Source organism: Eptatretus burgeri, chromosome 2 (assembly GCF_056783735.1).
Source record: "Eptatretus burgeri isolate ZD-2024b chromosome 2, Ebu_testis_v1, whole genome shotgun sequence".
In the NCBI taxonomy this organism is placed as follows: Eukaryota; Metazoa; Chordata; class Myxini; order Myxiniformes; family Myxinidae; genus Eptatretus; species Eptatretus burgeri.
The window spans coordinates 137538355-137551505 of NC_140962.1; the positions used below are offsets into that span (position 1 = coordinate 137538355).

Sequence of the window (13151 nt, forward strand, 5' to 3'; positions counted from 1 at the left end):
AAAGCAATATTTGACTCCGACGGCTTTCTCGTTTCAAGATCTAAAATATTTGTCAAACTACAATGTTTATTTGCTTGCGAGCTGGAGCGTTCCACTGAACCGCACAGCTGTCTTCTTTTTGTTGGGTGTGGAAGAAGGTGGGTCTGTGCCAACTGTGCACCACAGCTGGAGCAGTTGAGGGGGAGGCCTCTCGTTATGTAGCACACATGGCTGCGAGTCGCATCCTTGGCTGAAGATGCGGTTGTGCCTTTGATGCAGTTCCCTCAGTAGGTTAGAGCAGGAATTTGTAATTTGTTACCGAGATAAACTTTCAAACAGAGACCGTGGGATCTTTAACATTCACCAACTAATACTGGCAGATGGGACAACACCAGTTGAACATCCATCTGAGTGAAGGTGAATGTTGATGCTTCGTGCTGCCTGCGAAACACCAGGTTGGCAGTTTAAAGCTGAGCTGAGATTCAAACACAGGGGAGACAGTTCATAGTGCAGTATCTTTACTTCTAGGCTATCCCACAAGCCCTTTATAAAGAGGCAATACTTCAGACTCCCCCCCACCCCTCTTCGCCCTTGTGGTGATGCAAAGCATTTCATTGGAGAATGGTGGATTGCTTGCACAACAGTGAGGAAAACACATCACACATCATTTTGTTTCAGCTCAACTGCCCCACTGCTCAAAGCCAATCCTAACCCTAACATACCTAAGTTGTACTTCACAACACAGATATATATATATATTTAATATATATATATATATATATATATATATATATATATATATATATATATATATATATATATATATATATACCAATGGAGTACTTTTATAGCGTATCAGTCCCTCGCCAAAACAATAAAATTGGTATCTACAAGACATTACAACAACTATCCTAAAAGTTCCCCACTATTCCCTTCTGAGCACAGTTTTGGAATCACTTCTCACATTTAAAACTAAAAGCAGAACACTTTTTGAGGTTATTTGCTCTCACTAAACCAGTAATAGGTGTCCACAACCATCCTTGACCATGTTGTGGAACGCTGACCGAGGCCCTTGTGCGAATGATGTGAAAAAGGACTCTACTGCCAATTCCGGTCAACACAAAGTTCAGCATAATATTTTCGGCCTCATTATCTTCGATGTTGTCGATTGTGCCACACCAGTATTGCAAACACGCCGCGTATCATCGAGATTAGAGGTGGCGCAAGCCTAATTTTCTCGAGCTTTGGCTGAGAAGAGCTTTCAAACAGAGCCCAATCTAGTATTTCTTCCTGGTAAATAGTTTCCCAGGAATTCCTGCAAAATTGTAGGAAATTGATTTGAGATTCCTACCTTGTCCCATTAAATTTTTTTTTCAGTTTCGGCTCAAACCATCTCTCGCAGCAAGTGTAGATGTGCTTGCGCTTCCGCAGGAAGCTCTGTGCACCTTTTCGCTAAATTAAAGACCCATCAATCTGTATTTTATGGCCTTCAAAGACATCCCACAACTAAGTTGACTCAATAAGGAATGTGTGTAAGGGTAAGACCCAGCTTCAACAATCATACAAACTTACTCTCTCATGATTGGATGGAAAATGTGGCCGGCGTTCCAAAAAAAAATAAACATCCATTTTCTGCGGGCGTGGGTTGCAGGGTGTTCCACGTACCAGGAGGAAACGGGTTGAGCCTCGGCCGAAAAGAATGACCAAAAATTTTACAATCCACTCAGTTCATCTCATTGGACAACTTTGTTTGATTGCCCAAGGTTATAATAATAATTTCTCTAACTTGAGTGTAATATTCAAAAATCTCAATGTGATCAGTTTCTACTACTATGGTCATTGTTGCTTCCATTGAAAACCAGGTTGTTGAGGACCCTATGATGCTAAGAGTGTGACAATGGAAGAAAAAAAAAAAATAAACTCTTGACAATCCTGGACATGAGTTAATTTTAAGTCAATCCATCATGAGATTCAACAAAACATTTGAAGCAATAAAGCACCAAGCAAAAAGACCATCATTCACCAATTCCAACCACATTCTCACTAACTTCCCAGAGCTTGCGTGCCACTGCATCGTCGGTGGCAATAGGAAGCAACTCCTCCTGCTTGCAATCTCCAAAGTACAGCCCACTGAGACCTCGCACTTCTGGTGAGCTGGCCAAATATATCACAGTCCGAGCTCCCTCCTCTGGTGTGCGGAACAACGACCAGGAAATGAGGTGGAAGAGGGGACGTGCCAGCAGGGGGATGTTTACGTGCCGACCGAGGTTTGTACGCACCATGCCTGGATGCAAAGCATTGACCGTGACCTCCGTCCCTTCAAGTCGCTTGGAGAGCTCCCGGCAAAACATCAGGTTTGCCAGTTTGCTCCTCGCGTAAGCAAATGCTGGATCATAGTCCCTCTCGCTGTTGAGGTCCTCGAAGTTGATGCGTCCACGTTTGTAGAGCTTAGACGAGACCACGACGACACGGCTTGGTGCAGAGCGCTTGAGCAGGTCAAGCAACAGGTTGGTGAGCAAGAAGTGGCCGAGATGGTTGACGCCAAACTGCATCTCGAAGCCCTCTTCGGTCTTGGCATAAGGACAGCGGAACACGCCGGCGTTATTCACCAAGACGTCCAACCTGGGTTCCTCGTGGACCACCTCGTCGCAGAAGGTGCGGATGGAAGAGATCGAAGCGAGGTCAAGGTGTTTGAAGACGAGCTTGGCATCGGGCATGTCTTGTCGAATCTCCTCAATGACCTGGTTTGCTGCATCCTTATCTCTGCAAGAATAAGAAGAAGAGCATGTTGGTCATGTTTGCTTTGGGGGGGGGGGTATCCTCTTGTTGAGAGGTGTCATGCCACGCTGAAACACAAGCGTGACCCCTTGATACCAGGACAGTCTGTCTGGATCGTTGCACTTTCATATCGCATTCCGGATGGACATTTTTTTAATCCGTGCAACTCCCATTTCTCTACGCGTCACACACGGGTCTGTCTGTTGTGTTTTGTCCCGACGAGTGACCGTGTCGATGTTGAATTGGACAAGTGACGAGGCATGTCGGTGCCTTTCACAAAGAGCAGGCCATTGTGTGCCGGTACCCTGGCGAAATCCTTAGACTAAACCACGGAATGATGATGACGGTCAACCCTTGGGCCACTCTCGTTGTGCCAAAGGACTCACAAACTAGTGACATGTATTTCACTCTGCACTCTGCCTTCAATGGAGGGGTTTTCAGATATCCCATAATGCCGTGCGCGCCGCCATGTTGGTTGTATTCACTTCCCTTCACCCTCATCGAAGGACCTTCATCCCGTTATTCTGACCTCTGACCTACTGCTTTCCAATTGGAAGGTTACGCCAATTTCTTGCCCTTGTTCAGCTTTTGTCCCTTTCGCCTGCCAACCAAAATGGCGCATGCGCACTACGTCACAGGCACCCCTCGAATGACGTCATTCTTGACGTCATCGGAGAGCACCTCAGAAGAGGAGGAAGTCTGCAATAACATCGACATGGGACACGTGGTGTTTTGCACTTGAGCCTGTTAACCAAACCCAGCCCGACATTAACACCCGGTCCACCCACTTAACACCCGAACATGTGGTTTTAACCCTCAGGACCTGCAGGCGAGCAACACCCGCGCTCCCTGCCGGGCCAGCGCCACCACCGTGGCTCGTCCGATGCCCGAGTTCGCTCCAGTGACCAGCACCGTCCGCCCCAGCATCGTCCTTTCGGATCCCGGGACTCCTTGCTGAGGATTCCGATCGCCCATAATCCAGGAGAGAAACGCCCGAGTCAGACAGACGGCTGCGGTCCCAGCGCTCACCCAGATAAGCAACTGAGCCATTTACCTCAACGTACACATGGAAGAGGTGAGAAGGATTGGCGAGTCCTTGGTTTTTAGCGGTATTTTAATTACCTATATTAATATTTATTATTATTAGGATGCAGACGTAATATAACGTCTTTTGCCTGAGTTGCAGTTGTAAGATGTGTAGAGAAAAAAAAAAGAGCAGGTGGAGTTACATCCTCGCTAAATAATGTTAATCCACACCTCGAGTGAAGGTGTAAAAATAATTTTCGAACTCGAAACTTTTTATCACATAAATTCAGTTACGACAGGATAAAAATAATAAGTATAATAATAATACGATGATATTTCCAACATTATCACTCGTCACGTCATGTTGTCTTTCTATGTGATTGATTCAGCCACTTCTTCTTCTTCTTCTTCTTCTTCTGATTTTTTTTCATCTTCTTCCTCTTCTCAAAAATTTGTCAGCAGCGTTAGATTTTTTCTTGACGAAACAAGTAATTTATATTATTGTTCGGATTACCGCCGTTATTTGTCGAATAGAGAACAAATATTTGTTTTGACAAACGAACTGATGAAAATCCTGACGTGACGCGATGTGTTTTTTTTTTTTTCCAACATGGCGGGCGATTTGATTCGTGCTCTGTCGGTTCGCGGAGGTGCACCACCTGCTTGAAGACCTTGACTCCTCGACGAAGGTTGGGTCTGAACATCCTGAGGAAGGCCGTTCCACATACTGCACTTGAGAAGCGAGGAACAAAAGAGGTGAGGTGTTCCCTCAGCCTGCATTCTGGTAGTTTAACCAAGAGGCGAGAGGAGAAGAAAGAAACCCCTCACACCTCAAGAGATAGAGTGGTCGGTGGTCGTGATAGAGGAGTGGTCGGTGGTCGTGATAGAGGAGTGGTCGGTGGTCGTGATAGAGGAGTGGTCGGTGGTCGTGATAGAGGAGTGGTCGGTGGTCGTGATAGAGGAGTGGTCGGTGGTCGTGATAGAGGAGTGGTCGGTGGTCGTGATAGAGGAGTGGTCGGTGGTCGCGATAGAGGAGTGGTCGGTGGTCGCGATAGAGGAGTGGTCGGTGGTCGCGATAGAGGAGTGGTCGGTGGTCGCGATAGAGGAGTGGTCGGTGGTCGCGATAGAGGAGTGGTCGGTGGTCGCGATAGAGGAGTGGTCGGTGGTCGCGATAGAGGAGTGGTCGGTGGTCGCGATAGAGGAGTGGTCGGTGGTCGCGATAGAGGAGTGGTCGGTGGTCGCGATAGAGGAGTGGTCGGTGGTCGCGATAGAGGAGTGGTCGGTGGTCGCGATAGAGGAGTGGTCGGTGGTCGCGATAGAGGAGTGGTCGGTGGTCGCGATAGAGGAGTGGTCGGTGGTCGCGATAGAGGAGTGGTCGGTGGTCGCGATAGAGGAGTGGTCGGTGGTCGCGATAGAGGAGTGGTCAGTGGTCGCGATAGAGGAGTGGTCGGTGGTCGTGATAGAGGAGTGGTCGGTGGTCGTGATAGAGGAGTGGTCGGTGGTCGCGATAGAGGAGTGGTCGGTGGTCGCGATAGAGGAGTGGTCAGTGGTCGCGATAGAGGAGTGGTCAGTGGTCGCGATAGAGGAGTGGTCGGTGGTCGCGATAGAGGAGTGGTCGGTGGTCGTGATAGAGGAGTGGTCGGTGGGCGCGATAGAGTGGTCGGTGGTCGTGATAGAGGAGTGGTCAGTGGTCGCGATAGAGTGGTCGGTGGTCGTGATAGAGGAGTGGTCGGTGGTCGTGATAGAGGAGTGGTCGGTGGTCGTGATAGAGGAGTGGTCGGTGGTCGTGATAGAGGACTGGTCGGTGGTCGTGATAGAGGAGTGGTCGGTGGTCGTGATAGAGGAGTGGTCAGTGGTCGCGATAGAGTGGTCGGTGGTCGTGATAGAGGAGTGGTCAGTGGTCGCGATAGAGTGGTCGGTGGTCGTGATAGAGGAGTGGTCGGTGGTCGTGATAGAGGAGTGGTCGGTGGTCGTGATAGAGGAGTGGTCGGTGGTCGTGATAGAGGAGTGGGCGGTGGTCGTGATAGAGGAGTGGTCGGTGGTCGCGATAGAGGAGTGGTCAGTGGTCGCGATAGAGGAGTGGTCGGTGGTCGCGATAGAGGAGTGGTCGGTGGTCGCGATAGAGGAGTGGTCGGTGGTCGCGATAGAGGAGTGGTCGGTGGTCGCGAGCGAGGAGTGGTCGGTGGTCGTGATAGAGGAGTGGTCGGTGGTCGTGATAGAGGAGTGGTCGGTGGTCGTGATAGAGGAGTGGTCGGTGGTCGCGATAGAGGAGTGGTCGGTGGTCGCGATAGAGGAGTGGTCGGTGGTCGCGATAGAGGAGTGGTCGGTGGTCGTGATAGAGGAGTGGTCGGTGGTCGTGATCGAGGAGTGGTCGGTGGTCGTGATCGAGGAGTGGTCGGTGGTCGTGATAGAGGAGTGGTCGGTGGTCGCGATAGAGGAGTGGTCGGTGGTAGCGATAGAGGAGTGGTCGGTGGTCGCGATAGAGGAGTGGTCGGTGGTCGCGATAGAGGAGTGGTCGGTGGTCGCGATAGAGGAGTGGTCGGTGGTCGCGATAGAGGAGTGGTCGGTGGTCGCGATAGAGGAGTGGTCGGTGGTAGCGATAGAGGAGTGGTCGGTGGTCGCGATAGAGGAGTGGTCGGTGGTCGCGATAGAGGAGTGGTCGGTGGTCGCGATAGAGGAGTGGTCGGTGGTCGCGATAGAGGAGTGGTCGGTGGTCGCGATAGAGGAGTGGTCGGTGGTCGCGATAGAGGAGTGGTCGGTGGTCGCGATAGAGGAGTGGTCGGTGGTCGTGATAGAGGAGTGGTCGGTGGTCGTGATAGAGGAGTGGTCGGTGGTCGTGATAGAGGAGTGGTCGGTGGTCGTGATAGAGGAGTGGTCGGTGGTCGTGATAGAGGAGTGGTCGGTGGTCGCGATAGAGGAGTGGTCGGTGGTCGCGATAGAGGAGTGGTCGGTGGTCGCGATAGAGGAGTGGTCGGTGGTCGCGATAGAGGAGTGGTCGGTGGTCGCGATAGAGGAGTGGTCGGTGGTCGCGATAGAGGAGTGGTCGGTGGTCGCGATAGAGGAGTGGTCGGTGGTCGCGATAGAGGAGTGGTCGGTGGTCGCGATAGAGGAGTGGTCGGTGGTCGCGATAGAGGAGTGGTCGGTGGTCGCGATAGAGGAGTGGTCGGTGGTCGCGATAGAGGAGTGGTCGGTGGTCGCGATAGAGGAGTGGTCGGTGGTCGCGATAGAGGAGTGGTCGGTGGTCGCGATAGAGGAGTGGTCGGTGGTCGCGATAGAGGAGTGGTCGGTGGTCGCGATAGAGGAGTGGTCGGTGGTCGCGATAGAGGAGTGGTCGGTGGTCGCGATAGAGGAGTGGTCGGTGGTCGCGATAGAGGAGTGGTCGGTGGTCGCGATAGAGGAGTGGTCGGTGGTCGCGATAGAGGAGTGGTCGGTGGTCGCGATAGAGGAGTGGTCGGTGGTCGCGATAGAGGAGTGGTCAGTGGTCGCGATAGAGGAGTGGTCGGTGGTCGTGATAGAGGAGTGGTCGGTGGTCGTGATAGAGGAGTGGTCGGTGGTCGCGATAGAGGAGTGGTCGGTGGTCGCGATAGAGGAGTGGTCAGTGGTCGTGATAGAGGAGTGGTCGGTGGTCGTGATAGAGGAGTGGTCGGTGGTCGCGATAGAGGAGTGGTCAGTGGTCGTGATAGAGGAGTGGTCGGTGGTCGTGATAGAGGAGTGGTCGGTGGTCGTGATAGAGGAGTGGTCGGTGGTCGCGATAGAGGAGTGATTGTGGCACAGTCTGTGGTCGTGGTTGAGCGGTCTGCAGTCTTGGTGCTGACAACGCCAAGGTCGTGGGTTCGGGTCCCACCGTGGTGGTTCGGGCCGGTGTGACCGCACAAGGTGGGACAGGTACCCCGGCCAGGCTCTGGTCTCCCAGCTCGCCTTTCTCTCCTGGTCTGAGGACCGAAATAGACCCACGGGGTCCATTTCGTGTGTGTGTGTGTGTGTGTGTGTGTGTGTGTGTGTGTGTGTGTGTGTGTGTGTGTGTGTGTGTGTGTGTGTGTGTGTGTGTGTGTGTGTGTGTGTGTGTGTGTGTGTGTGTGTGTGTGTGTGTGTCCGTGTCCATGGCCCCCGTCTGTAAGTAGAAACTGCGAAGTGCTTTTCGTTCCTTGTAAATTACATTTCTTATTCGGATAACTCTGCTCTTTGTGTGCTCCCCTCCCTGATTATTGTTTATAAATAAACCCCCGTGTTGAATGTACCAGCTCGTTTTCTGTCCTTTCTTTCATTGACCCTCCAAGGTGCGTATTGAGAAATAGTGAGGCCGTTGGTGCCTTAAGTTGTCATTGGGAACGGCGCGGCTCTGGTAACTCCGCTCGGTTATGCCGGATCCGAGTCGGTACGTGCGACTCGGTCCGGACAGAGTCTGCCGAGGGTGTGGTTTTTCCCCTTAGTTGGACGACGTGGGTACTCAGGTATATTGAAATTGGGCAATTAACCCTACCCCACCCCGTCGACATATTGGCGACCACGGTCCGCTAAGGGACCTGTGACCTTCGGACTTATCCGAGAGTACGACCTAAATTCCGGGTGTTCGGTGGGAGACGACTCCACTGCTCCACCTAGTGGTCGTTTATCGCCACCGAACCCCGGCTCACAACAATATTGTGATGCTGGAGTCCCAGCCCAAAGTGGAGAGCAGCACACTGAGTTAAGGACGACGCCCTTGTGGACTGTGGAGCTCATATTTCAAGGAGAGACTTGGATCGATGGAGGATGCCCGAAGTGCGGCTGGCTGACTTTGGAGGCCAGCTTTGCGATGATGGTCATCCCAGGAGAGGTCATGACTAATGGTAAAGTCGAGAAGGTCAAATGACTGATCTTCTTCCAGTAGCTTAGCATGGAAATGGATGTAGGACTAGGTGGATTAGTTTAATGGATCATTCATGAGCAACAGGGTGATTTGAGAGTTACCAGGATTGAAAGACGTTTATTGTTCCAGCATTTGATCATTTCTGGATCAGCAAAGGTGATACACCTGATGGTGGCTTTTCTTTCAATGGGACTAGATCATATTGAATTATTTCCTCCACCACCGAAGCTGGACGGAGGTTACGTTTTCACCCCTGTTTTGTTTGTTTGTTTGTATGTATGTATGTATGTATGTATGTATGTATGTATGTATGTGAGCAGGATATCTCAAAAAGTTATGAACGAATTCAGAGGAAGTTTTTGGGGGCAGGTTGGGTGTGGGACAAGGATGAACTGATTAGATTTTGGTGAAGATCCGGATCTGGATCCGACGACTAGAATTTTTTTAAGTGATTCTTCACCATTGAGAGAGATGGGGCCAAAAACGATATATAGCACGATATCTGAAAAATGTATTCGGCCAGATATGTTCTCGCGGATCAGGCAATGGAAGATGTGGAGGATAGAGCGAGATGGAGACGGTTGATCCGCTGTGGCGACCCCTAACGGGAGCTAGCCAAAAGAAGAAGAAGATGTTCTCGCGGATCAGGCATTATGTGATGGAGGTATGTGCTCCACCGCGTGCCCTTTTTCGAGAAGATCCAAATCTGGATATGATATATTGGTTCGTGGGCGCCAGCAGTGACCACGATTTTTGTTGTGTCTGTGTGTCTGTCTGTTTGTGACTCTCTCCAGAGCATAGCTGGGTCATTCCATGTCAAATCGTCAAAGAATCTGCCGTCATCTCTCAGATTTTTGGAAAACTTTGGGAACCAATTGGGACCCATGAAAAACGGCAAGAACTCAAATATTTTTGCCAACAGCCTCTTAATTAGTGAGATACAGACTAACGAACTTTGGACTAATTAGCACGACGTCGCGAATTCAAATGGCCATATCTCTAAAAGTATAACACCCAGAGAGCTGGTTTTGATGTCATTTTAAAGGTATTTTCATGCCCTATGAATTTGTGTGGGCAACATTTTCCTACCTCCAACCACAAAAAAGTTATCACAAAATATAAACTTCAATCGTGAATCCCCCAAAAATGTATCCTTCAAATTTCCTCAAATTCATCCCAGAGGTACCTTATGATGTCAAGAAGCTTCCACATAAATTTTGTGATGGGCACTCCAATAGTTTCTGAGATATGAGCAATAATGTACATGTACATATGGCATATAGGTTCGAAAATCAGCATTTGTAATGTATTATACAATCATTCTAACCTAGCCATGACAGGGAACACAGGGAAAGATCATCAATTGCTTTGAAGTATCATATACTTTCATTTTCAACTGGGCCTGAGGGGAAGAAACAAGTGCTGCTGTTGCTGCATTGAAGAGGAAATTGAAAGCCTAAGTCAGGTTAGTGAACACTGTTTACTTGAACTCACTTATTGATTGTATAATACATTACAAATGCTGATTTTCGAACCTATATGCCATACGTACATGTACATTATTGCTCATATCTCAGAAACTATTGGAGTGCCCATCACAAAATTTATGTGGAAGCTTCATGACATCATAAGGTACCTCTGGGATGAATTTGAGGAAATTTGAAGGATACATTTTTGGGGGATTCACGATTGAAGTTTATATTTTGTGATAACTTGTTTGCGGTTGGAGGTAGGAAAATGTTGCCCACACAAATTCATAGGACATGAAAATACCTTTAAAATGACATCAAAACCAGCTCTCTGGGTGTTATACTTTTAGAGATATGGCCATTTGAATTCGCGACGTCGTGCTAATTAGTCCAACGTTCGTTAGTCTGTATCTCACTAATTAAGAGGCTGTTGGCAAAAATATTTGAGTTCTTGCCGTTTTTCATGGGTCCCAATTGGTTCCCAAAGTTTTACAAAAATCTGAGAGATGACGGCAGATTCTTTGATGATTTGACATGGAATGACCCAGCTCCGTGACGTTTGATGCGATCTTGATGAAACTTGGACACAAGCTCGATATCATGGTCAAGTTGTCTTTTTTTGTATGAGAAGCATCCCACGCCCCTTGTGGGCGGAGCCACGCCCACTTGAACTTTTTAGTTATTTTTGGGTTTTTTTCCTCTTTTTTTTTTTTTTTTCCTCGCAATTTCATTTCCTAGAAGCTGTGCATAATGTCCATAAGTACAACATATAAACTAGAGGGGGAGCACTCGGTAGAGTGCAAAACCTCCGCCGCCAATACTGCTATGTCACTCAAGTGAACCTGATATCCTATTCATTCAATTTGACGTCAACAGTGCTCACAGAGTTATAGTTTGCAACTTTCCCTTTTACTTTTAACTTTGACATACTCAATTCATTCGTCATAACTAGATTCCTTGAGACAGAAATTTATTTTACGTGGGTATATCCACCTGAAATTCCAAAATCAGCCGCAATTATAATTTTGGCATGTTTTTTTTTTTTTTGTTGTTGGAAATCACTTATAACATGTAGAAATGCAAAAACAAAAAAATTCAAATATTTTTTTCAAAATGCCCACCACAGTGGCCATATTGCATTTTGGACCAAGTCCAAAATCTAATGGCATGATCCTTGGACCATACCTAATCCCCCCACCAAGTTTCGTCGAAATCCGTCAAGGAGTTTTTCCGTAATACTGTTCACAAACAAACAGAAAGGGGTGAAAACAGTAATCTTCGATGGCGGAGGTTAAAAATCCGATTTGATTTGGTTAATTTTGACGGAAGAGATAGGTTTTTACGTTAGGGCTTCCTCAAAAGCTTCCACTAACTCAATTGTACCTATCGTGGCATTGTTCAATAATGTACCGCAAACCATCGTCGCTTCTCAGCTTGTGTGTGTGTGTGTGTGTGTGTGTGTGTGTGTGTGTGTGTGTGTGTGTGTGTGTGTGTGTGTGTGTGTGTGTGTGTGTGTGTGTGTGTGTGTGTGTGTGTGTGTGTGTGTGTGTATATATATATATATATTTTTTTTTTCTAAGTGATTCTTCACCATTGAGAACCGGGCGTAGTGGCGTGCGCCTGTAATCCGGCTAGTTGGAGGCTTGGGTTGGAGGATCGCTTGAGGATGGACGCTCTGCACTGGGCCACGCTATGAGAGGGTGAAGGGCAGCCCGGAATCATGGCGAAACCCAATCCTTATTCCCTGTGTCGTAAGAGGCGACCAGGGTTGCGTCAGGAAGGGCATCCGGCGTAAAACCTGTGCCAAATCAGTATATGGATCATAACTGATGATCCGCTGTGGCGACCCCTAACGGGAGCAGCCAAAAGAAGAAGAAGAAGATTCTTCACCATTGAGAGATGGGGCCAAAAACTATAAACTGTGCAGTATATCACAAATCACAAAAAAGTTGTGGACTGATTCAGGCGAAACTTGGGACAAGAGTTGGATAGGTGACAAGAACAAGCCAATTTAAATTGTAGTTCAGATCCATATCCGGCCTATCGGTGAGATACAAAATGGGAAGTGTTCAGCCTGGCAGAGGTATGTGTACTACTGAGTGCCGTTTACTCAGGTGGCTTGCTGCCATAAAATGATGAAATTGTTAAAAGAGTGACAAATGTGCTAAGGCCTTAGTTATTTTATAACTTGGTTTACGGATCCGCCGACAGTATATTTGCCGAAATGAAATATAAATATAAAACACATTTTTAGCCTTTTATATTTCTAGTACGTGCCCGTAAAAAAAAAAAAAAAAAAATTATAAATAAATATTCAAACCGCGATCAACAAACAACAACCACACAGGCCATTTCTTCGCTCTCGCGTGCCCGTACGTGCGTGGCGCGGAAGTTCACATATCACAGTTACGATTATTCGCAATTTAGGTTTTAATGGCCAATTATTCAATTAGCGCCAACGTATTTTGCCTTTTCGCAATGTCCTCGCAAGGAAAAACAAAAAGAGAAGAGAGAAAAAAATTACTTCCTGGTTCGGAGCTTACCAGCACTCTGATGTTACTGAAATTTATGCACAGTCTCATCTGAAAACGATCATAACTTGTGGCATTGTGTTTATCAATAAATGCGCATAAGAAATCTAGAAATTATTAGAATACACGAAGTCATCACTCTCCAGAAGCCCGTACGTTGTAACCCGTATGGGGAACGCGGCTGAGCTTCCCTTCCCCCATCGGCCACGCCCACGCAACAACGTGTATTGTCATTGGTTTGGTAAATAAATGGCCATAACTTGGGAAGCACTTGTCTGATTAATATCAAACCTTGAAAAGGCACATCCTCAGGGCCCCAACAATATACCTGGCAAGTTTCAATTACATCGGACCGGCGGTTGTCGAGAAACAGCGGTCACACACACACACACACACACACACACACACACACACACACACACACACACACACACACACAGCTGGAATTGTAGATAGATACATTTTCTGTCAAAGGTGCAAAAGTTTCAAAATCCAAAATGTAAACGTCGGCATTTATTT

The 13151-nt window shown here is 48.0% G+C and overlaps 2 protein-coding genes across 6 annotated transcripts in view; one reads left to right on the forward strand and one right to left on the reverse strand.

Moving 5' to 3' along the window:
- Nucleotides 1–1914: 1914 nt before the first annotated feature.
- LOC147033260 (retinol dehydrogenase 14-like) lies at nucleotides 1915–3822 on the reverse strand. The gene is made up of 2 exons (XM_085871451.1): nucleotides 3581–3822; nucleotides 1915–2742 (listed from the first exon to the last, which is right to left on the reverse strand). The coding sequence occupies exons 1-2, from the start codon at nucleotides 3805–3807 to the stop codon at nucleotides 1995–1997; spliced, it is 975 nt and encodes a 324-aa protein (XP_085727577.1). The 5' UTR covers nucleotides 3808–3822; the 3' UTR covers nucleotides 1915–1994.
- LRR1 (leucine rich repeat protein 1) overlaps nucleotides 3630–13151 on the forward strand; it is an 87862-nt gene continuing 78340 nt past the window's right edge. For 2 of the 5 annotated variants that reach the window (XM_085871450.1, XM_085871448.1), the window contains exon 1: nucleotides 4373–4539. The gene's annotated coding sequence lies outside the window, so the exon portion shown is untranslated. Of the gene's footprint in view, nucleotides 3833–4252; nucleotides 4272–4371; nucleotides 4540–13151 lie in introns of those variants that run through there. The other 3 variants (XM_085871446.1, XM_085871447.1, XM_085871445.1) reach the window with 3 other exon arrangements.

Excerpts from the sequence above, each read along its gene's own strand:
- LOC147033260 (XM_085871451.1), bottom strand. The coding sequence starts at position 3,807 with ATGGCTCAGTTGCTTATCTGGGTGAGCGCTGGGACCGCAGCCGTCTGT. Across the intron at positions 2,743-3,580 it reads CGGGTGTTGCTCGCCTGCAG|AGATAAGGATGCAGCAAACC; the intron begins GTCCTGAGGGTT and ends TTATTCTTGCAG.